Raw genomic sequence first — 23,208 nt, 5'->3', positions numbered from 1 at the left:
GTGCATTGTGGTGAATTGTTCCACTCTCTGGTGAATAATGAGTAAACCAATGACGCAGCAATTGTGTTAGCGTTGGCTACAAATGTAACCAGAGAAGTACTAGCTTAGTCAGGTCAAGTCAGCTTATGTTATTTCTATTCTTAGGTAGATTTGCGTTGCAGCAACAACGAGGGGCGTCATTCATGCTAAACAAAGCAGCCTCCTTTTCTGCATTATTCACAAGCAAAAATTGTATTATTATTTTTGTCGTTCAGATTAGAATTTCTTGCACATCTATTGTTAACAAGTATCTGCAGAAAAGCTTTCACTTTTTCTCTGGATTGCGCTGAAATGTTGTCATGATTCTGAATGTCCGTATTTTACTACTATTAGCTGTCAGCTACTTTACGTGGTAAAAATTTATACACACCACAGAATGCAGCACTAATTTTTCATCATAGTTAGATTACCCTCAAATTTGCCATCATGACCTTAATAATTGTCAGCCTTGCTCACTTATCTCTCTGTCTACCATGCTTTCTTCTTCTGTGCGTTCACACGTTCATGTGTAGATGCTGATGGTATGAGTGGTGGGGAGGATTCATTCAACGTCAATGACCCAGACGAGGGTTTCTCCTCCGGTGCGTCCAACAGTAGTCAGCCCAGCGGCACCAAGACGGGTGGCAGCAGTGGGCAGCGAGGCAGCAGCCTGAACAGCAGCAGCAGCAGCATCAAGAAAGCCATCACGGCCCGGCTGTCTCGGGACAGGGAGAAAGAGAGGGAGCGAGAGAGGGCAGCAGAAAAGCAGGCAGAATTGTCTGCAGATCAACAGGCAGCTGTGAGGAGGCATCACCAGAGGCAGCAGTCGCCTCCAGCCAGCATCACCTTGGATGCCATCCAGCTCAGTCCCATAAAAAAGCATCTGAGCTTCCCTGTAGGGCCCATGCTGGTGCGGACTGGCAGCACTTCCTCCAGCAAATCATTTGACTGCATGAATTTCAACTTAAACGGAGGTGAGGACAAACGAGAGGAGGCATTGGGAGGCTCTGACAAGGAAGGCGGGCTTCCAGCAGGTGGCTCCCACCGCCACTCCACCATAAGCTTGCAGGAGGAGCACCTCATCAGGCCAGAGGATGCCCAGGACCTCTTGTCTCCTGGAGCTCCTCTCACCAAGCAGTCCCGCTCCCCCAGCTTCAACATGCAGATCATATCACAGGTCTAACATGCAGTCCAGACATGGTAGACACACACACACACACACACACACAAACCCTCCCTCACATCACACATCCTCATTCAGATTTTCTCTCACTCTTTAACTTCAACTTCTGTCTACCCAGCTGTGTTTGTGCGTGTGTGTGGGTATGCATACATGTCTGATTGTGCAGGAATCCACAGTCAGAGTCTTGTTTCCTCCCTTTTGACATCCATTTACTTACATTTATTTACTGAGAATGCAACGAGAGGAAAGCAGTGCAGCAAGTCATGACTGCCTGTCTATGTCAATAGACGTAGTCCAGTATGCCATCCTCTTGTCTAACTAAGCTGTGTGTTCCACACAAAACTCTCCTCAGAAGACACTGAAAATGCTGAGAGAACAGCTGAAAAGGATGCCTTGCTGGCTGCAGGGGATATGACATTTCCGATCTTTTGATTTCCGACTGAATCAGTCAACATGAATCAGCAATAACACTTAGCATCACTCATGTGGAGAAGAGCGGGGGTTATTGCTCCTTCTCTTGATTCCTTCCCTTTCATTCCCGGGCTCACGTGCAATCGTTCTTGCTGATTATCTTCTGTTATCTATCTGTTTTTAATTAGACAAAAATTATTTTATGAAAAGAAAAAAAAAAAAAATCACAATCCAAAGAAGGTAGCATGTATTTTGTTTTTCTGTATTTTGTTTGACAATGATTTGGTAGTAATTGAACTAGAGACCTAAATGATTCTTGTTTGAAACCCATGAACTTCATTTTATTCTTTAATCATTAATTCTTGTATAATTTGATCTTTAAAATCAAACTTTTAAGATTGTTGTAGATCCAAATTGGAATTTGGTTAGCGTTTCTTTTGCCTCAGGCTTTACACCTGATATACGAGAAGAAACAATTCTTCTTGTGACTTGATTTAAAATCTGAAGCTGAATCTGAATCATGTGGAAAAACTGGAGCTAAACTTTGTCGGTTTGAGTTTGAAGCTAAAGGCAACGACTGTGTTTTATACTGGATTATGATTCTGGTTTAAACCATTTGATGGGTCCTCCAACCTGAAAGCACTTGTTAGTGTTTGTCAGTTAACGCTGAGACTTGCGTGTGGTGTGATTTCTGAGCCAATGACTTCCTGTTGGAGGCTTGTACTGTGTGTCAGCGCTCACCATTACACCATGTGTTCTCCCTGCTGATCGGATGCTCATGAAACATTTAGTTCTACCTCATTGTATGTTCACCTGCCACTCAGACACCTGTCTCCCAATCCAATGCAGGATTTAAAGACCTTGTTTGGTTTGAGACAGCGGAGGACCAACATGGTTTCACGCTGCAACAGTGATGACACTTTAAAATCTTTGTGTTCATGTGAGGAGTTGTGACTGAATATCTGGGCCTTTCATTTCAGTTCATTCATGTCATGCACAAAATCTAGCTGCAAAACAAGAACATAGCTGTCTTCAGGTGTTCAGATTTTCTGTCATATGTCAGATTTCTGTCAACAACCACACTGGGATTGACATGATTAATTTACTTCTCTAGAAATGTCCTGCTTGTTTTTTTTTGTTTTGTTTTGTTTTGTTTTTTTTGTTAGTTTTTCGGGGCGGTTGGTTTTTTTTTTTTTTGTTTTTTTTTGTTTGTTTGTTTGTTTGTTTGTTTCTGTTGTTGTTGTCATTTATGAATTTGGAAGTGCAATTCTTTGTCCTCATGTGCATGGAGTTGGATCTACTCTGTTGTTAAATGCCTGCCTCTGCACACAGTGCTAGCTAGCCTTCTGTAGTGCTCCCTGCCCAGACTGACTCATGGCGTGCTTGTTCGCATGTTTAGTGCCCCTGCATAGCACTGCTGTTTCAGATGTGCGGAACAGCCAACGAGCCCAACCCAAGTCTCATCTTTGTCAGATGTGCCAATACACATCCTCTCCTTAAGGAAATTATTTGTTTTGCTTGGGTGTCTTAAGTTAAATGCCTCTTATTCTTTTATTTTTATTTTTTGTTGTTTACTAGTCTTATTTTAATGGTAAGGCACATTAAAACTGATGTTTGGACATGTGGCTCTGCATGCCCTTAGATGCAGCTTCACCTTTTTTGCCATGAATTTTCTTTTCCTCATCACAGGTGTGTGACACACTGTACTTTCACAATCATTACTAAGCTTTGCTGTTCGCATATAAACGCAGTATATTATGCGTCCGTGTACTGTAGATGTCAGCTGTTGTATTGCATTTACCACGTCTTGCTTATGTGCTTGTTGAAAATGAGGATTGAATGATTAATGTATATAAAAGTCAGTTCATTCTGCAGTGAAAAACTCACACACTCTCGCTCCTGCTGTGCTAGAAACCTTCACGGCTGCTGCTCCTGGTCCCGAATGAGTCCTGTGTGTGCTTTAGCCTTAAACATTTCAGGCCAAAGAGCCTTGATGGCAGGCTCTTTGGCCTCACAATGCTCCTCCTTCTCTTTCTCCTCTTGCTGGACTGGACTGTTGAGGAGGAAGAAGAAGAGCAGTGAAGCTACAGTCCACACCCTTCACCTCTGTCTGCTGTTATTCCTGTGCTGTGTGGCTTTCGATGAGCCGAATTCCCATTCTGCTGTATTTTGCTGTGAGTTGAGTGGCACCTTTTTGCTGTTTTTAAAACTAGTGATGTGTTCATGTCATTAAAATGAGTGCCCCCTGACCAAGATTACCAGCAGCCATGTTGGTACTGTATGTTGACTTCGAATAATCCCTCAGTGTCTGGTGTTATTTGCATGTGGTCAGGGCAGGAAATGAACACCAGTCAGCAAACATCAAGAAAACATTGGCTGCAGTTGATTATTTTATCTTCTGTTCATTTTTTGCAGAATTAAGGTTAAACAAGGTAAAAATCCCTCTAAAATAAACTTTTTAAATGGTGAAAAATGCCTCATTTTATACATGGTCAGTCACTGCTGCTGGTGACCAAGTTCATTTCCTGTCCTGCATGTGATAACTGTGGGCTTTGTTTTCAGACAGTAAAATGCACTTTAATCCATCCACCTCTCTCCTCAAGATAGTTATTGAAATAATATATATAGATGTGCAAATGTGTATACACTCAATGCAGGGTTTTAGTCTCTTTAAAGTAGTACTTCTATGTGATGTCACATCCAACACAATGATATTTTTGTTAGTCTAAGGGTACAGCTATTTATTTTCTTTCAAAACCAAAAAAAAAAAAAAAAAAAAAAAAAAAAAAAAAGGTCACGGGGTCTTGAAAGTCTCAGGAGATTGTCAAAATGCCACATTTCAAAAATGGCTGCACCAAAATTTCTGTTCTTGAGGTCAGAATTGATTCTATGCAACATTTTCCCTCCTTTTCTCCCCTTTATTATTATCATTATTATTATTATTATTATTTTTGGTATACAGGCTTTCATTGATCCTTGTCGGGTGGGATGGGTAGACGCATTTGAGATGATCTTTTAAAAGAGCAAGTCCTCAACAGTCCCAATTCAATGATTCTGTTTATACACCCTGCTGTGGTGCTACAGAGCAAGGGACCTCTCTCATGTGGGTCATCCATTTGTCATCTGACTGCCCCCACATAGAGAAAGCCACAACTGGACTCTCAGTGCATGTTGAGCCCTTCAGTTTGCTGCTCTGTGGCTCAAAGACATCAGCCAGTGTATGAAATGAAAACGACAATATCAGTGAATCTAATATAGATGCTTCGAGGGAAGCTGCTGTAAGATGTGATAACACTGTACTATTGATGGTGTATAAATGGAGAGAAAAAATTATTTTAAATCTTGTAAATAACAAATGTACAAAAGTGAGAGCAGGTTATAAAGTTATAAAGAACTGAAAATCGGTCTGATGTGTAGAGAGAAATTAATCTGTATATTGTTGAATAAATATTGTGCCGTAAGGGATCTGAGTGTGAGTGTGTTTATGTTTATGTTTATGTATATTTATTGTTTATGGGGGGACCCTGACTATAGTCATGATAATAACATAAATGTTGAGCTGTGTATTCACATTTTTGTAAGCTACAATATTGAGAGAAATTGTTCATGCTGTGCCAATTACACTCTAGTTCCTTATGTATGACATTTTTTGATAAATAATATAGGTTGATAGGAATATTGGGTATTACAAGATGATTTCTAAATGATTTCACGATATTGATCACTTATCTACTCAGATTTGTGCAACATTTAATTACCCTATCACTCATTCTTTCATATCAGACATTTGTTGTTTAGTAAAACTAAAAATGACACCCCAATAAAATAATAATAATAATAATAATAAAAAAAAAGAAATACTTCTTTGCAGAGAAATCCGTGTAACTGTTTCAAGTGTTGGTCAGAGTACCTACCTGTGATCAGTGGTGGTGTACTGACATCTGGTGGTGGGATATCAGTACAGTAACACATAAAGTAGCTCATTGAAGAAATCTAATCGCTAACAGTTCCACCACAATTCAGTTGCAACCTGTTTTAATTATTTTCTTCTAAAGGTTTCTGGATCACTGTGATGTGACGATGACGATGTGAACTGGAGTTCCTGCCATTGTTGGTCACTGAAATGTTCATATGGTAGAATAAAAAAAAATCATCTATAATGATAGAAAAGTTTCAAATCTCAGTAACTTTAGCTGCTAAATTGGCTGTTGATTCAGCAATGCAGAGAAAAACCTGATTTCTTTTTCAGCTCAGGTTACATCCACTCCTGGTTTGTTGGCTAATTATTTTAATGCAGTGGTGGATTGAACTGATCTCAGAGTGTAGCCATGTGTGGAGCCTCTGTAACACTGTGGGCCCAGTGCTTTACAGAGAGGGGAACCCAGCTGCCTGTACTGCCGAAACACCACTGGCACAATGGTAAGAGTTTTAAAGGGATGCTGCTGAAGTGGAGGAACCAGCTGGGGGTCAAAATAATAAAACCATATAGATTTAACAGGATAAGAGAAAATCCTAAAACTCTCTGGACTGAGCTTGTACTGATGTCCAATGTCCACAGGTGAAGAGCCGCCTGGTGACTGAGCCGGATGTCACGTCATCATCATCATCAGCTGTGAATTCATGCCAACCTGCCACCATAGGAACGGTGGAAAGCCGACAGCCGAGGTGCGTTTGGGGACATTAACAAATAGCTGGTCATTGACTCTCTGTTTTTATAGGACAGGAGGAGAACCTCAAAGCTTCCTGAAAAAGAAAGCTACTTTCAGTGTCGATGAAAACTACAACTCCCATGAGTCCACCTTATTTCATGACGTCATCTCCTGCTGTCTTGTTCTTGTTGTGATTGAGACACTCCTAGTGGCAGAAGTTTCATACTGAACTATAGCTGCCCTATATATATTTATATATACATATATATACAATTAATGATCCGTTTTTGCCTGATAATAGTTAATTATGTGGTGAAACAAAAAATGTCGCAAAAATTTCTGAGAAAAAGGCCACCTCACTGAAAACACTCCTCACTATTGGCTGTATATAGTTCCTTCTTTCCAACAATAAATTATCTTTTAACTACACTAACATCACACTGTGCAACTTTAGGATATATTCTGAAATATTTCTTGAGCACTTCTGTTTGTTTAATGTAAAGGGTGCTGAGTTGTATTTATGACCTACATCAACTGTCACATTGAGAAAGCGTTGATCAAAGAAATAATGAGAGTTTTAATGACGAACAATTTATGTACATAACCCGAAGAAAGTCAGTTTCAGCCAGTATATTCAGTAACTAGATCCCTGCAGTTAAATACTCTGGAGATGTCACCTGGCAACATGTGCTTGTAACGCCTGGAAAACAACACGAAACACTGCACTTCCACAGTCCTTAAAGTGTGTGTTCTTCAAAGCAGGCACCAGAACATCATGGTGCTGCTGGCGTGTGAAAAGAAGCTCTGAAGACAGGTAAAAGGATAATGTTATCTACAACAATCATATTTTCAGTGTACATTATTTAAGACAAGTTTTTGTTAAATTTGAGCCTCCACCTGTAATCTGAAAAAAACTGAATGTTACATCAAGTCACCTTTCTGAAGGCTAAGTGTACATTTTGAAACATAGAAATCTGCTTGTTTTGATGGTAATGTAAAGTTTGACAACATGGTAGAGATTTGGTCTGGTAGAGTTTCACTGTTTTTGTTTAGAGAGAGCAATTTGCTGCCAATATAGAACATGAAGACTAAAATAGTGTCAGTGCGGACATTCAGTTTTAGGTCCTTACTTAAAAATCCATAAAAGAGTTGTGATTTCCTTTTTCTTTTTCTTTTTTTTTAAAGCCCTTTATGGGAGGATGCATATTGCCCAGCAAGACATGTGTCATCAAGATAAAAGCGTATGTCAGAATACTTAAGGTCCATCACTGGCAAGTTGCACACTCTTCCTTCCATCCTTCACAAGGCATAAACACAGAGTACAGCCTTTCAGCCAGTATTAGAGTTTATTTTTGCTTTGCTTCTTCAGACATGCTACCTAAATCTGAGAACAAGATCCAGCCACAGGAAATAATTGAACAGCTGCAGCAGAACAACCTCAGACCAAATAAAACATTTTCTCGTTTGACAAAGGTGAGTGTTTGCCTGTTAGAATTATTATTACATGTGCTCAGTGACCATTATTCAACAATAACTAATGTGAGGATTAATAAAAATATTCTAACATATTTTATGAACTGGTCTAATGTTTTTTATGTAAATCATTTAGGTGCAAAATACCAAACTACAGATGTTAAATAAATGTGGTGGCATAAAATCTAATAAATGTGGTGTAGTACAGTTCTTGAATGAATGTACTTGTTGTTTGTATCCCCTCAGCACTTGAAAAACTACTGCTTTGTATCCTGTATCCTGGTTTTTCAAAAAATGTTGGATTTTACATGCTGCTGGTTTGTTATTGATCCATTCTGAATACTGCAGCAATATACTGAACTAGTGCTGGTTTACTTTCAGTCGGATATGAATGAGGTTTAGTCAGGTTCCCTGCAGCTGTATCTAGACTCTGACATCACTGATGCAGTGCTGAATCTGAGCCAGCTCCCACAGCACCAGCTGCAGAGTCTCCTTCTCTCCTGTTAGGCTGTCGGCTCTCAGCCTGGGCCGGATCTCTACAGTCTAATCCAGGATGGGGGAATCTGAGGTGGAGCCCCAGCTGATTCACACTCTGGCAATCAGCGCAGCAAGACCCTCTAAGCATCTTTCTGTCTCCCCTTCTTTCCAGCGCTGTGCATTCAGCTCATGGATCAGGGAGAACATCCGCAAGAGGGAATGTTGCTTTTTTGAAAAGAATTTCAGGTAGGCTGAGCTGCTCTGTGCTGTGTTTGTTAAACGATAAGTCTCTGAAGCAGACCCCCAGCGGCTGCCGCTGCTGTACAATACCACACATACGCTGTGTTGATGCCAGAGGAGATCTTGTCCTGATTTGCTGTGAGGACAGTGACTTGACATTGGAATATGCTAGTTGTTTCCAGTAGATGCTACTTTATTAAAGCTGTCTGCATAAAAAAGGGTGACATGTACAATCCTCCGTTCCTCCGCCAGAGAGGATGTGTGTCAATGTGGTTACCCAAAAACTGCCCATGTGGATGAAGCCATCAAGCCAGAGGACTTCACAGGGGAGACATGGGACAAACACAGACATGTCCGTGAAGTGCCGACAGATGCCTTTGGAGACATCAGCTTTGATGGTTTGGGACAAAAGATGGGCAAGGTGAAAAATCTTCCTTCTAGACCGTAATATAAGATGAGCGTATGTTAATGTGTGTTTCTGCGCCTTGACTCTTACGTTTTGTGTCTGCTTTTGCACGTGTCCATCCTCAGTATGTGCGAGTGTCAACAGACACCAGCCCTGAAGTCCTCTACCATCTACTGACTGAACAATGGAAACTTTCTTGTCCAAACCTGCTGATCTCAGTGACAGGAGGAGCCAAGAACTTCTATCTGAAGTCTCATCTAAAGAGCACGTTCCACAGAGGACTCATCAAAGTGGCCCAGACAACAGGTGAGACAGCCAGAGAGAGAGACATGTGAGATGTCACAGAGGCACCAATGCTTAGCCAGGCTGTGAGTTATGACTGAGTGTGGATGTGTGACATCTCTCAACTCCCCTGTATGCTCCAGCTATGTTCAGATTCATGCAACGAAAGGTTTTTTTTAAGGCCTGTGGTTGAATACACTGTCGACTGATGCCGTAGACGTCTATTACGCCTGTCTGAGCTTGTGCAGTGTTTCCTCTTTTCCTGCAAACTGATCTCACTGAAAGTCTTATGCTGCATGTACTGCATATTCTGATTTATCTGAGTCTAACTTCACTTGTGATGCCAGTCATTAGCTCTTACACCTCAGAAATACCAGAAGGAAAATGTAGATGGTTAGGCAGTGCCAGAAAGAGTTACCAAACACATTAAGTATTAAGACATTGGAATAACATTTCAGTTTCTTTGACTAGCTTTTTGTTCCCCCCCCAGAATGTACCACACCCTCACGGGGTACACCCTGTACAGATCACCAGTCCACCGCAGGGCCACCAGACAGAGCCAAGCAAACACTCACACTCACACTCAGACCTACGGACAGTTTAGTCACCAAACATGCATGTCTTTGGAGCAACAGCGCTAACCACCATGCTGCTGTGCTGCACCCCAACAATTCAAATGAAATCAAATGAAATCTTCAATGGGAAGACAGTTTCCAATCATCCACCAAAGTCTGTGATTGTTATGCCAGCCGGCTTGGTTTGGATGAACCCTTACCTCAGCCCCATGTAATTCCCACATGAACAGGAAGGTTTTCAGCCACTGCAGTTAGCTAACAAGACTGATTATAAAGCTACAGAAATGGCTGGTTGAAGACAACCTCACTCTACAATGACCAGAGACCTCATAAGACCTGAAAATTTAAAGTCCATAGTGTTGGAATGAGGTGTTCACCTGTTTCATATGCGTGGTCACCTATCATTGGTCATGTTGTTGTGCACAAAGGTGCGTGGATCATCACTGGTGGTACCCACACAGGAGTGATGAAGCATGTAGGACAGGCTGTCAGGGACTACGCCCTAAGCAGCAGCTCCATGCAGGGCCAGATTGTTGCTATCGGAGTGGCAACATGGGGAGTCATTCACAACAGGGATGCTTTGGTGTCTTCTGAGGTAAATTAAACAAATTTGAAAGCTGGTTTGTGGCAAGGTGAATTTATTTGGATAATACGGAATCTAATTGTGATGTCCTGTTGTTCCCATTCCACCACATTCTCTCTGCAGGGTTGTTTCCCAGCCCATTATCTAATGGATGTCAATGGCCAGGGTCGGCTGTCCTGCCTTGATAACAACCACACCCACTTCCTGCTGGTAGATGATGGGACTCATGGACGCTATGGCGTGGAGATTGAATTGCGTAGCCGTCTAGAGAAATGCATTTCCAGAAAGCTTCTTGGAAACAAAGGTTAAATATAGCTGCTGCAGTGGCCATTAAAGCAGTAACTCACTCTGGATAATGTCTCAAATCTCTCCCTTTTCATCTTCCTTCCTTTAATGATTTTTTGATCTTCCAACATCCAGCAAGTGGTGTAACCATCCCTGTGGTGTGTGTGGTTTTGGATGGAGGACCAGGCACTCTGAATGTGAGTCATCTTTTTCCAGTCTGTTCCTCTGCCTTTGTTTTGTCCTGTCTGACTCTTTATGTTTCTTCCAGACTATATATAATGCCATGCTGAATGGGACGCCCTGTGTGATCCTGGAGGGATCCGGGAGAATAGCGGATGTTATTGCCCAGGTCGCAGGACTGCCAGTGACCCGGGTCACTATTGGCCTCATCCACCAGCTGCTGAAGAAGTTCTTTGGCCAAGAGTATGAACGCTTTGCTGACCTCATGATCATAAAATGGACCAAGATGGTATGTGAACAGATGGATGAACAACCTCCAAACAATTTATTTCCAGGGTGAAATGGTCCAAGAACCAGTAGAAGGTTGCAGACCGCTTCATCCTCTACATTTCAATTAAATATATTAACGTTCAATTTCATTAAAGATTAGATTAAGGCATATGTACCAATAACACAGATTGACAGACCTGCTGCACTCATGATAAAAACATTAAGGGGCACAGGAGGCAACAAGGTCCTTGTTGGCAATGCCAGAGCAGTTCCAGTTATATCTAATGCAGGCCAAAAAAATCAATCTTTATGAAAAAGAGAGAGATTAAGGGCTGAATATCCAACAACTTCCTGCAATTCAAAATATGAGCCTACAGATAGAATCAAGTTAAAAGCTCTTCCTTATTTCCAGTCTTTTCTTCTAAGATAACCGGCTGCCGGCTCCTTATTTAATGTAGAGTCATCAGTGACGTCAATTATCTTGTCTAACTCACCTTTAGAATGTCAATGAATGTGTTCTGCCCTGAGCTAAACTTTTATTTCAAGCCAGACGGTACTTTCTGCGCTGTACTTAGGAATTTCAGATCTTAATCAATTCAAAGAGGCTTAATGGAGATTGAGTTCAAAGATAAATCAGGTTTAGCCGAATACCACATTTCTATAAGCTCACCTTGTATGAACAGTTTCCTGTCCAGGTTAGTAGGTAGAGGTGATAGATCCTGTTTTACATTCTTTGTTGGAGTAACAACTGAATCACCTATTAAGACATCTGTTTTTAATTTTAAAATGCTGCACTAACCAAACGTAGAATTGTCTCCATTCAACTGGTAATACTGTTTGTTTTTCTGTCACAGATTCAGGACATCATCAGGATGCCACACCTGCTGACAGTATTCAGAGTAAATGAGGAGAGTCATGGGGATGTGGATTTGGCTATGCTTCAAGCACTTCTCAAAGGTATGCGTATATTTAGTCCCTGACTGGACTGTAATTTCAGAACACAGCACATGATATGAGCACAGGAGCACTTACAGCCAAACCAGCTCTTAGCAAGTACAATGCTGCCTCTCATATAACAGTATGACCGGACTGTGATGTCGAGTGTACCAAGATCAAAAACTTACATAGATATTAATCTTCACATTAGCAATTGCTTATCTTTGCAGAGAGACAATGATAGCCAAACGTGATCCATTTAGGAATATGCAGTCCTTAAATCAAAACTTATTCGTCCTCCCGACGATCATGAATAGGCTTTATGAAAGTGAACCAAGCGTTCTGTGGTGGAGAGTGGGAACCAAAGTGCACAAAAGTAAAATTAATCCATCAGTATGGACCTTCACTTAATGTTTCGATTGATCATCATGATTCTCATCTTGTTTCTCTCTGAGCTCCACTGGAGTAATTAAAATACATTTCCAGGCAGCAGTCATCTTCTGCTTTTCTTCAGCAAAACTTGTGTCAATATTAATTTCCCACTCAGCTTCAAGAACCAGCGAGTCACAAGGGGTGGAGAGCTGGAAGAGGCAGCTGGAGTTGGCTATAGCCTGGAACAGAGTGGATATTGCTGAGACTGAGATTTTCACGGAGGAGAGTCAGTGGAAGGTACAACAACACCAGCAGATGTGACGTGGGAACGTTCTCGAAGCTTGATCCGGGGGTGCAATCCTGTTCATCACTATTAAGATAAATTAGATATAACGCAGATATTCATTCATTCATCCATCTTCAACCTATTTCCAGGTTGCGGGCAGTTAGCAGATATAATGGACAGAGGTCAGTCATTTCAGATATGTCCTCATTCTAAAATCACCCTTTCTTCACACAGAGCTTCCTGGTTACACCTTAGGTAATGATGTCATCATTGGAGAATATGCTCACGCACAATGAACGCTTTTTATTTTATAATAAATTCATAAAAAAATCTAATAGCATGCTAATAAAGAACTAGTTAATGGTGAACATAGCTCCGTTAGACTGAAGATTGAGGGACATTTTCTAATCACCAGCTGCAGCATATCACCATAGGCTTTTAAACAAAAATACCTCATGGCCTAAAGGTTTTATGATGCAAGAGGCAAAGAGCAAAGCATCATATTAGGACAGACTATATCATAAAAGGTCAATTATTCCTTCTCCTCATACTATGTTTATGAACCTGTATGATGTAAATGAATCTGACTCTTGGGGTGCTGATTGTGTTTTGCTTTCCTGCTTTGTCATTGTGCTCCAGTCCAGTGATCTCCACTGGGCCATGTTCTCAGCCCTTGTTGGAAACAAGCCTCAGTTTGTGAGTCTGCTGCTGGAGAACGGTGTGAATCTGAGGGAGTTTCTGGAGGACGAGGAAACCCTATGTGAGCTCTACAGACAGCTTCCTGGTGGCTTCTTTCTCCGCAAGCTGGCCAAGCGGGTCCAGAGCTCTCGCAGCAGGCGGCAGGCTTTTGGCATCAGGGCAAGAGCTCACTCAGGCCAAGGTGAAATGATATCTATGACTCATGTATGTGATGAGGTGCGCCACTTTCTTGGCAACTTCACCAAGCCCTTATACCCTCCTTCAACCATGACGTTCCACTTCAACATGACTCTGGAGGATGCATCTTTATCAGTGAGTTTGTTTACCCGTCGTCTCCCAAGGTTTGCTTAAAACGGTGAAACTGGCCACAAATCTGTAGGCAAAAACATCAAGTACACAAGCTTTGAATGAAAACCATTTGACAATCAAAACTAATAAATAAAAGGTTAATTATTATGGGATTCAGTATTGTCCTACCATACCTGATATTTCATTCACAGTGTTGAGAAACAGTTAGAAATAAAATTCAGGATGTATAACTAAGATATAACTAAATAACTAAATTAGCGTAAAAAATGTTATTAAATTGGATAATTGGGATAATTTAGATGAGTGCATCAGCATTTCTGATATCCTGGCTACAGCCATCCTCCATAAGGTTAATGGAACACATTTCCTCACTTCTCCTCTAGCTGTCTAAAAGTCAAACGGACTCTCAAGTTCCACTCAGGAGTGACGGGACTGAAGCTCAGAGGGACCCGGGCAGGAGAGACCCAGGCAAAGACCTTTTCCTTTGGGCTGTCATCCAGAATAACAAGGCGCTCGCTGAAATTGCCTGGGAGCAGGTGATGTAAACAGTGAACTTGTTGATGTTGAGGGTAAACATGTTCTGTACCACTGCACCTACATCTGAGCTTGCATCTGTACAGTGTAGAGACTGCATGGCTGCTGCTCTGGCTGCCAGTAAGATCCTGAAGAAAATGGCAGAGGAAGGAAGTGATGCCGACGAGGCCGCAGACATGCAAGAACTCGCCAATCACTATGAAAAACATGCCATTGGTATGATACCACTGACGTTATGAGTGGCTTTCCTCATGCAAACCACAGTAAATTTACAGGGCTGTAATTAGTCTTGTGTGCCGCAGGTGTTTTCAGCAAGTGCTACAACAGTGATGAAGAGCGCGCGAAGAAGCTGCTGGTTCGTGCATCACCATCTTGGGGAAGGACAACGTGTCTGAGACTGGCACTGGAAGCTGATGATAAAAACTTCGTAGCTCAGTCAGGTGTTCAGGTGGAAATGCCTCAAGTAGTTTCTTAAGATTCATAAAATGTATATACTGTACCACTTATTTGTCAATTAAACTTGGTAAATTAGTGTACATTTCTTTTTAATTCTCATACGTCTACATTATTTCAGCAGTGACTACCAGAGACATGGTGAGACACAGGCTGCTAAAATATCTCTCTTCCAGGCTCTTCTGACTCAAATCTGGTGTGGTGAAATTTCTGTGGACAACCCAGTGTGGAGGGTGATGATCTGCATGATTTTCTTCCCTCTTATCTACACTGGCTTTCTGGTTTTCAGGTGAGACTTACTGGTTGTGATAAAATAAATCAACTTTAGTAATCACACTTAGAAATAGAGTGAAATGGAAATGGAGTTACTGCCGCTGGGCCACCACATAATTTATACTAATCATAACTGAATCATGGTGCATTTATCAAAGCCTGGAGTGAATGGTTTGAATTGTATGTAAATTAAAACCCTGTATAAATCTGATAAAATAATAATGTATTTTCTGCTTGTCTCTATTGCACCCCCGTCACATTCTCCCCAGGTGTGATGAGATCATCCAGAGAGAAACGGAGAGGAACGAGGAGATCAAGACAGTGGAGTCTGTGACAGGAAGTATACTGAGGACAAATATTCAGGACAAGTAAGCAGACACTTTGTGACCCATGCCATTAAAAACCTGGAGTCTTTCACCAGCAGGTCAGTTTGGGAAACGCTAAAGATGTCAAACAGCTGCTCATGCCCTCAGTGACCTGTCTGTCCACAGTGACTCCTGCAGCCGCCTGAAGCCTCTGAGCAACTGGTCCAGACTAGTCTGCCTGTACGGCTCTCCGCAGGTCAAGTTTTACTGGAGCATTGTGTCGTACTTCGCCTTCCTCTTCCTTTTTGCTGTGGTGCTGATGATCGACTTCCAGACAATGCCCTCTGTATGGGAGATGCTGCTCTACATCTGGCTCTTCTCTCTGGTGTGTGAAGAGATCAGACAGGTGAGAGAGACGGCAACGGACGCATACACATGAAGAAACACGAAAAAATGAATAAACATCTTTACAAAGAAAACTTACGGCCGTCTGGGTGAATACAAGATACTCTTAAAGTGATACATAAAAAACTTGCTGTTATATTTGGGCATATCAGAGTAATTCATGCTACAGAAGTATCCTAAAAAAGAGAAAGTCACAGCTGGTTTCACTGTTCTCCCTTTATTGTATTTATTTATTTATTCTCAATCAACCACTGAGGTTATTGCTTTGTTCTGTATGCATCTATAAGCTATTAGTTTTTCAAATAATTATCTACACCGCTAACATCCAAGTCTTTCATACAGTAATTCATCTTCTCTCTCATCTCAGCTGTTTCATGATCCTGATGGCTTCGGGTTTCGAAAGAAAGCCAGGATGTACATCAACGACCTGTGGAATATTTTAGACGTTCTCTCCATCCTCCTGTTTCTTATTGGCCTTGCATTAAGGTGTGTTTCTTTCCTCCCAGACAAACATTTCAGGCACTTCATCCATGTTATCTGTTAGCATGTTTTTCCTTTTCAGGCTGACGTCTGGGTTGTTCTATGTGGGTAAAATCATCCTCTGCATCGATTTCGTGGTTTTCTGTCTCCGTCTCATGGCCATCTTCACTATCAGTCGAACTCTGGGACCCAAAATCATCATAGTCAGGAGAATGGTGAGAGTGTTACATTCAAATGTAATGACAAAATGCTAAGCTGCAAAACCTCTGATCAATACATTCATTCAAGCATATGTGCTTCTGCAGACCGTTTGAATATTATGTCTGCACTGAAACTTGCCAGTTTAAATATACAGTCTCTTAAAGAACCGTTTGCTTTGACATTTCTATGCAGACAACATTCTGAAGTTTTAAATGAAAAGTGAAGCTTTAGGCAATAAATGCATTAATGTACTTCACATGTCACTGGTTACATTATTCACTTTTTGCTCTGATTTTTCTCCAGATGATGGATATGTTCTTCTTCATGTTCCTGCTGAGTATCTGGGTGGTGGCTTATGGCGTAGCCAAACAGGGCATTCTCATCCACAATGAAGATCGGCTGGACTGGATCATCCGTGGGGCAGTTTATGAGCCTTACCTCATCATATTTGGGAATTTTCCCACTAATATTGACAGTGAGTGAAGGTGGACAGCAGCACCACTTTCTCTGGAGTGTTTAAACTATTGTGTGCAACAACAAAAAAAAGTTTTACAGATAAAACTATTTTACTTTTACTATGTCAAGGACAAATTATTCACTCTTTTGACGCCTAAGATATTTGTTTCTTTTTGATATGGCTGCTAGGAAAACAATCTCTTTTTCTTTTGCAGACACTGAGTTTGACATCGACTCCTGCAGCATGAATGGCACCGACCCTCTGAAGCCCAAGTGTCCTGTCCTGAATAGAAACCAAACACCAGCCTTCCCCGAGTGGCTCACCATCATTATGCTTTGTGTTTACTTGCTATTTGCCAACATACTGTTGCTCAACCTCCTCATAGCGATCTTCAAGTGAATTCCACTCAGCATTCTCTTTTTATTCACCCATCATTTTATCAGCCAGAGCTTTCTACTGCAACACGATGTGACACACGCTGACATTTGGTTGTTGTCGCTACTTTATCCATGGCATCTGTTTGCTTTCCTCCACAGCTTTACATTCCAGGAAGTGCAGGACAACACAGACAGAATATGGAAGTTTCAAAGATATGAGCTAATTAAAGAGTACCACAGCCGCCCAGCTGCTCCTCCACCTTTCATCATCCTCAGCCATCTTTACATCTTCATTAGGAGCGTGGTGCTGTGCAGGCCTCCTATTATCTGCAAGAATTTCAGTAAGTATTGAATTGTTTATTCCCGCCTTCTCTGAAGTTAACTCCATGATGAGATGCTGCAGACTGCCGCTTTTGCTGCCGCTATGTTGCCGTGTCAAAAACTTTTCTTTTCATACAGTCATTCTTATTCTTTCTGGACGACGATGAAGCATTCATGAGTGAAAATTATTGTTTTTGTACCCTAGAAGAAAAGTTGGTGTATTCCCAGGTCTGCTTTGGCAAAATCAGCCTGTTTTTCATTTCATCTAAACCATCTCAATGGCAACAGAGCTGCATCTGTAGCAATAGCATATTGGATCTATGTGGCATTCAGGAATTAGGTTCCTGTCCTGATCTTAAAATGTTTGTCTGATTTTAATGTTCACCCTAATGATTCTCCAGAAGTTCAGTGATGCCTGGTTGATGACTCTTTTGCTTTATCCCCACCCTGAAAAAAAAAAAAAACTACTTAGCTAGCTAGCTACCTAATTATATTACTTAAAGAGAGTTTTTAGTGTTCCCATACAATATTATTTTCAGGGTGTATCAGCTGATAATTTAGCATATCAGTTGAAGGCCGTTTTTTTTTTTTTTTAATAAGAGTTTTACTTCGGAGTATATTGTATATATCTACAGTAATAAGGAAGGCAGTGACATGTTGCCTATGGCACTTTTTTTTTTTTTTTTCCAGAAAATGAGCTTCCTCAGATAGAGGAAGAGGAGTTGCTGTCATGGGAGGCCTTGATGAAAGATAGATACCTGCTGTCTACCCAGCAGGAGCAGATCCAGAGCACAGAGCGACGGATCCTGGACACAGCCCAAAAGTAAATGAAATGTGTTGAAGCTACGGCATTACAATCCTCTCACAATGGTTCTCGACCTTTTCCAACTCACAGCGCAGATGAAACTCTCAAAAATGTTGGCAGCACACATCAAAACCATACATCGGTCACATAACACGTTCTCAGAACACCTTTTGCTTTATTATGATAATTATGAAGCATTCAGCAATGAACAGGATGGTGTTAATTCATCATCAGTCTTTTTTCCTCCTTTTCATTTATTTCTGTTGTTAGCCAGCTATTATTTTTTCCATGCTTTTGACCTTGAAAGATATACTTAAACCTTTAAAACTTGATTTTTATATAACGTTCTATAAAAGTAGCCAAAATTGTGATGCTGTGCGAATCAATTTGGACCAACTTGCAGCACCTTCACAGCCCACAGGGGGGCCGCAGTCCACAGCAGCTGCTTTTTCAGGAGCTGTAGACTTGGGGTGTCGGTTAATGCCCAAAATAAATGTGGTTTCCAGAACAGAAACTACAGCCTCTTCTCCTGTAAGACCATGCTACACTGACAGGGGGCTGATACGGTATATCAATGTCAGTGCAAACTGTCTCTTTTCACCTTGAGTTGGATTCTCTAGCTTGTAGGTGCAATTATATGGGCATAACGGTTGAAGAGGCGATTTATTTTATTTTGTCACTCTTTCTACAAAGATAAACAAAGCAAAATAATATAAGCAAAATAGGATCAGCAACAGTTGGCTGTAGTTCTCTATTTCATGGACAGTCTTGTTATTGGTGTTAAAGCTTTTATTTAACATTTGAATGCAGCAGCACGGTCTATATATAAACAACCAAACAAATGGCTGATTGTGCTTGTCTGTTTCCTGAGGGTTACCACCATAACCGAACGGCTGGAGAGGGAAGATGAGTACAGCTTTGATGCCGTGGTGAAAAGACTGGCTCGATTAGAGGAGCAGGTGGTGACCTGATTTTTTTGTATCTCTAATGTTGCACCTGTGTCTGTAGCATTTCACATTATTTTGTGGGAGTAAGGCTTGATGCTAAGAAGTGATGATCCAACCATGTGTGTTTGTTGAATTGTATTTCTGGATGCCTCCTGTGAAAATCCAATCATCCTCAGCGCTATAGAAACAGTCATCAAAAATATTTGACCCACTTTATTTGGTTTCATCAGGTCAGCCAGTCAACCAGAGCCCTGCAGTGGATTATGGATAATCTGAAACCTCAGGGACTTGAGCCAAAAGAAGCACCGTCACTGTGTTAGCAACCAAGTTCACTCACAATCATTGTTAATTTTCATTTGTCAAATATATTTTATGTCAAATCTTCATTTGTTTGTACTGTTGTTCCCTGCAGCATCAACAACAGCAGATGAGACCCCTGACACGATGAGAAATGTGTCAGAGAATGAGGATAGCTTCCATGTGAATGCTCGTCAGTTTCACTATCCGAACAGCAAGATCACACGCTTCCCCGTGCCTGAGGAGAAAGTGCCGTGGGAGGTATTTCATAGATATTTCCACCACAAAGTAACCAGCTGCCCTGAAAGGCGTACGCCTGTTTTGTTTTCATGTCTTTTCTTTTTTAGGTTAGCTTCAGCTCATACATGCCAGTTTATTATGCCGCTGAAGACAATGGGGACAATGCGGGCAGGTATGCACTCACTATGAAAGGTCAAACATGCTGGTTTGTTCCGGTTTAACTTTTAACTTTGCCCCTCTCTTTCATACCTTCTTTCTCACAACAGATCAGAATGTGAGGACTTGGATAAATACAGGTATGATACAAAATAAGATGTACAAGATATCAAATGGCACAAATGTAGCAACCCTACAAGCCAGTCTTAATGCCTGATATAAATCATCTGTCATTAGAAACCCAGAAGGGCGGACTGGCATCACAGGACAAGGTGCACTTGGTCAGCTGGGTCCAAACCTCAATATAGACCTTGTTGTTACACGGTACGTCCTCATGTCCTCAGAGTGCATTTGAGAGAGGATGTTTCACTGCCACATGTTGCATGGCATCATCTAAGATTTTGAAAATGGATTTTTAGGTGGCAAGACAGTGAGAGATCTGTCATGGAGTACCTGGCTATTTGGGACGAGAGCCAAGGAAAACTGGCTTTACCTGGGGTGAGTCTGGATAAATGAATGGTCAGCTTTAGCTATTACAAAAAAACTCAAGGTTACCATGGTTCATGTTTTTCTTTTAAACAGTATCAGTATTCACACTTTGTGCACGACAACCTCTCAGGTACAAGAACATGACGAACCCCAGTGTGATTACTGCATTCAAAGGGTGGTCTCCCCAATGTGGTGTTTCATAGAGGGAAGTGCACAGTTCAGTTCCAGGAATAACATCTCCCTCTTTAAAACACCTCAGGTAGCAATGCTCGAAGTGTGAAACTCTCTTAACGCAGTGTAAAGTAAGACGAAGCTGATTAGTTAAGAAGATCCTGCTGTCACCACGATTATATTTGACACAACACTTAATTCACTCTGCCAATGTGCCCATACACAAGTGTTATGACACATCTCAAGCATAAAATCCTTAAATATGCCAGGATTGTGGGAAAAGATTTTCTGTTTTTACTTTTTTCATAAATTTTCTCTTGTTATTTGATGGGTGTATTTTGGCAAGCAGTGTTGAGTGGTGTGATTTTGGTTTTATGCACGTGCAGGAAAAGTCCAATAAGATAATTTGAATTGAACCCTCAGGGGCCTGTCCAATCTGCTGATCAGCTGCCAGTGATGCTAAAGAGAACCATGGGAAAGACGCTGTATGAAAAGATCAATACAAAACTATCAGAGGGAACAAAGGTGGGTCAACATTTTAGTTCATTCACAGAAACTTGTTAAGGACAACAACAAAGTCTTGGTTGTCCTTTGGTTGTCCCTTTTGCACCAAGTGAAAAAAAATGTGCTCCAATAAAGCAGCTGTGCAATAAATACTTTCACCGATGCAGTAGTAGATCAGTTTTCGCTCCAATCATGGGACCCTTTTGGAAGGATTAGACCTGTAGTTCAGCATTGTCTATTTGGGTACTGTCTAAGACTTCAATGAACACCATGGATAATAATAGGTTAAAAATCATTGAAGAACTTGTCACTGTGTTTCAGGTGTTTGAGGGTTATGTGGATGACTCCAGAAACACAGATAATGCCTGGGTGCAAACCACTGTGGTCAACATTCACCTGGCCAGAACAAGCCAGGTGATAGTAGATATCAATAACATGGTGAGAAAAGTATGGTTGTATTGTCTTAAAAGTATTTGGAGATCTCTGCTTTTATGAGATGTCAAACAAAAGATGCGTTATCGCTCGCTGTTTTTGATCATCTTCTCCTCAGATGCTGAGCAGCCACGGTTCTCTCCAATGGCAGGAGGTGAGCAGCAAAACAAGACTGAGCCAAAACCAAAGAGACTCTCTGCGGCTGGTTGCTGAGCTGCACAACAGGAAGTTCTGATTTAGACATACATTGGTTTCCGCATAAATAGCTTTATTTCTTTTCATTAAGTGTGGCCTTTAAAAAAATGTCATCATTGAAATCAGTTGCACTAAAATCAGTGAAGATGTAAAGCACACGCTGCTGTGTATGATTTCACTACACTTTGCTCAAATCAGAACAGGAAATAAACTGAATGTTTAGTCTACACACTGTGTGGTTCACAAAGATATGTTTAAGAATTCTAATGCACATAATGAGAATTAATACTTACAGGACAATATTTAAATTGCTGCAATTGCATATTTCCACCTTATGCAACTCCTACATCTATTTTTATGTTTCAGAGGGAATATCGTACTAATCTTATCTGACAATACACTGTATAACATCAGTATCAGAATATCAATATACACGGTGAATTTAACCATCTTGCTTTCACTGTGTGCATTTATCACAAAACAAACCATAATGCAAACCATTATCTTATGTAAAACCACACAATGTTATACATAGAAAATGCCCAACGTGTGGGAGAGTAGTCTAAAAAGCTACAGCTAGAACAGCTAGACGTTAGAATCCTGCTCACAAGTGGACTTTTCACTGAGAAGACAATAAGACATACTGTATGTCTTAAAAGTACTATATGGCAAAAAAAAAAAGAAGTAGAAGAGGAACTTTTACTTTTAATATATACTTTGCTGCTGAAACTTCTATGCACTTTTACTGCAGTAAAACTGTGAATGCAGGACTTTCACTTGTCCAAGAGTATTTCAAGTTAGTGATATTACTGTTTATATTTAAGTAAAAGTTCTCACAATACTTTACCCGCTCACTTTTCCTCCAGGTCAAGTTATTGGTTTATGCTGCAGTTTATGTAACAATCACAATCTTTTTTGCATTTATGATTATTAAAATTATTATTAAAAGTTGAGTTGAGTATTGCTTTTCTTCTCCCATCTTTTTCTGCCAAGAAATGAAATACAACCTGGAAACCTTAAGGATTTCTCTCAGTCAAGTGAACTCAGTGACATGTGTGCTATTTGATGTTTTAATTAAATTAATTCTCAGTTGTTTATTATATAAACTAACGTGAAGCTCCAGCCTAGGGGAGACTTTCCTAGGTCTCAAGAACAACCTGCCTCAGCAGCAGTAGTCCAAAATGTGCTTTTAGTTACAATTATCATTTACAAGTGACAAGTAGCAAAGACAGGCACACTTTTGCACTTCCACCCCAAGATAGGCTACCTCACTTTACTTTTCCCCTTACTTTACATTATTTCCACTGGATTTTTTTCTTCTCAAGAGGCAGGATCATATTGTCAACTTTAACGAAATTACTGGCATAAATTCCTTTTGCTTCCTCTTTCTAACGGCCTGATTTCCTGAAATTCCTAATCAGTTACTTCCAGAGAATACTTCCAGCCATTTCTTATTTAATAATCAATAAAGGCGTCTTGCTCCAGTTAATTTAACCTTGTGTTATAGTTGTTGCCCCCCTCCCTCCCTTTGG

At 40.9% G+C, this 23,208-nt stretch overlaps 2 protein-coding genes across 4 annotated transcripts in view; both read left to right on the top strand.

Annotated features, from left to right (window-relative positions):
• Positions 1-4,404, top strand: part of hycc2 (hyccin PI4KA lipid kinase complex subunit 2) — a 36,038-nt gene extending 31,634 nt beyond the window's left edge. For all 3 annotated transcript variants that reach the window (XM_029530123.1, XM_029530124.1, XM_029530122.1), the window contains one exon: positions 552-4,404. In XM_029530123.1, the coding sequence (XP_029385983.1) occupies positions 552-1,201 (650 nt within the window). In that variant the 3' untranslated portion in view covers positions 1,202-4,404. The remainder of the gene's footprint in view (positions 1-551) is intronic.
• A 3,883-nt stretch (positions 4,405-8,287) lies between these two features.
• On the top strand, positions 8,288-22,531 carry trpm2 (transient receptor potential cation channel, subfamily M, member 2). The gene is made up of 32 exons (XM_029530030.1): positions 8,288-8,457; positions 8,704-8,872; positions 8,983-9,163; positions 10,143-10,309; positions 10,421-10,601; positions 10,718-10,779; positions 10,851-11,051; positions 11,887-11,989; positions 12,516-12,637; positions 13,266-13,656; positions 14,046-14,170; positions 14,255-14,384; positions 14,471-14,616; positions 14,798-14,910; positions 15,164-15,262; positions 15,386-15,605; positions 15,972-16,090; positions 16,167-16,299; positions 16,589-16,760; positions 16,957-17,137; positions 17,279-17,460; positions 18,131-18,263; positions 19,117-19,204; positions 19,423-19,507; positions 19,605-19,750; positions 19,837-19,901; positions 19,996-20,025; positions 20,123-20,209; positions 20,305-20,383; positions 20,969-21,070; positions 21,371-21,487; positions 21,600-22,531. Exons 1-32 carry the CDS (start codon positions 8,288-8,290, stop codon positions 21,714-21,716), a joined length of 4,416 nt encoding a protein of 1,471 aa, XP_029385890.1. The 3' UTR covers positions 21,717-22,531.
• The last annotated feature ends 677 nt before the right edge of the window (positions 22,532-23,208 follow it).

Source organism: Echeneis naucrates, chromosome 21 (assembly GCF_900963305.1).
Source record: "Echeneis naucrates chromosome 21, fEcheNa1.1, whole genome shotgun sequence".
NCBI classification, from domain to species: domain Eukaryota; kingdom Metazoa; phylum Chordata; class Actinopteri; order Carangiformes; family Echeneidae; genus Echeneis; species Echeneis naucrates.
The sequence above is the reverse complement of the archived record's forward strand: the minus strand, read 5'-3'. Positions and strand labels throughout refer to the sequence as shown.

Bases quoted from the DNA above. Each gene is read 5' to 3' on its own strand.
- trpm2 (XM_029530030.1), top strand. From the start codon at position 8,288: ATGGGGGAATCTGAGGTGGAGCCCCAGCTGATTCACACTCTGGCAATC. The intron at 17,138-17,278 runs GTGAATTCCACT...TTTCCTCCACAG, and splicing joins CTCCTCATAGCGATCTTCAA to CTTTACATTCCAGGAAGTGC. The intron at 20,210-20,304 runs GTACGTCCTCAT...ATGGATTTTTAG, and splicing joins ATAGACCTTGTTGTTACACG to GTGGCAAGACAGTGAGAGAT.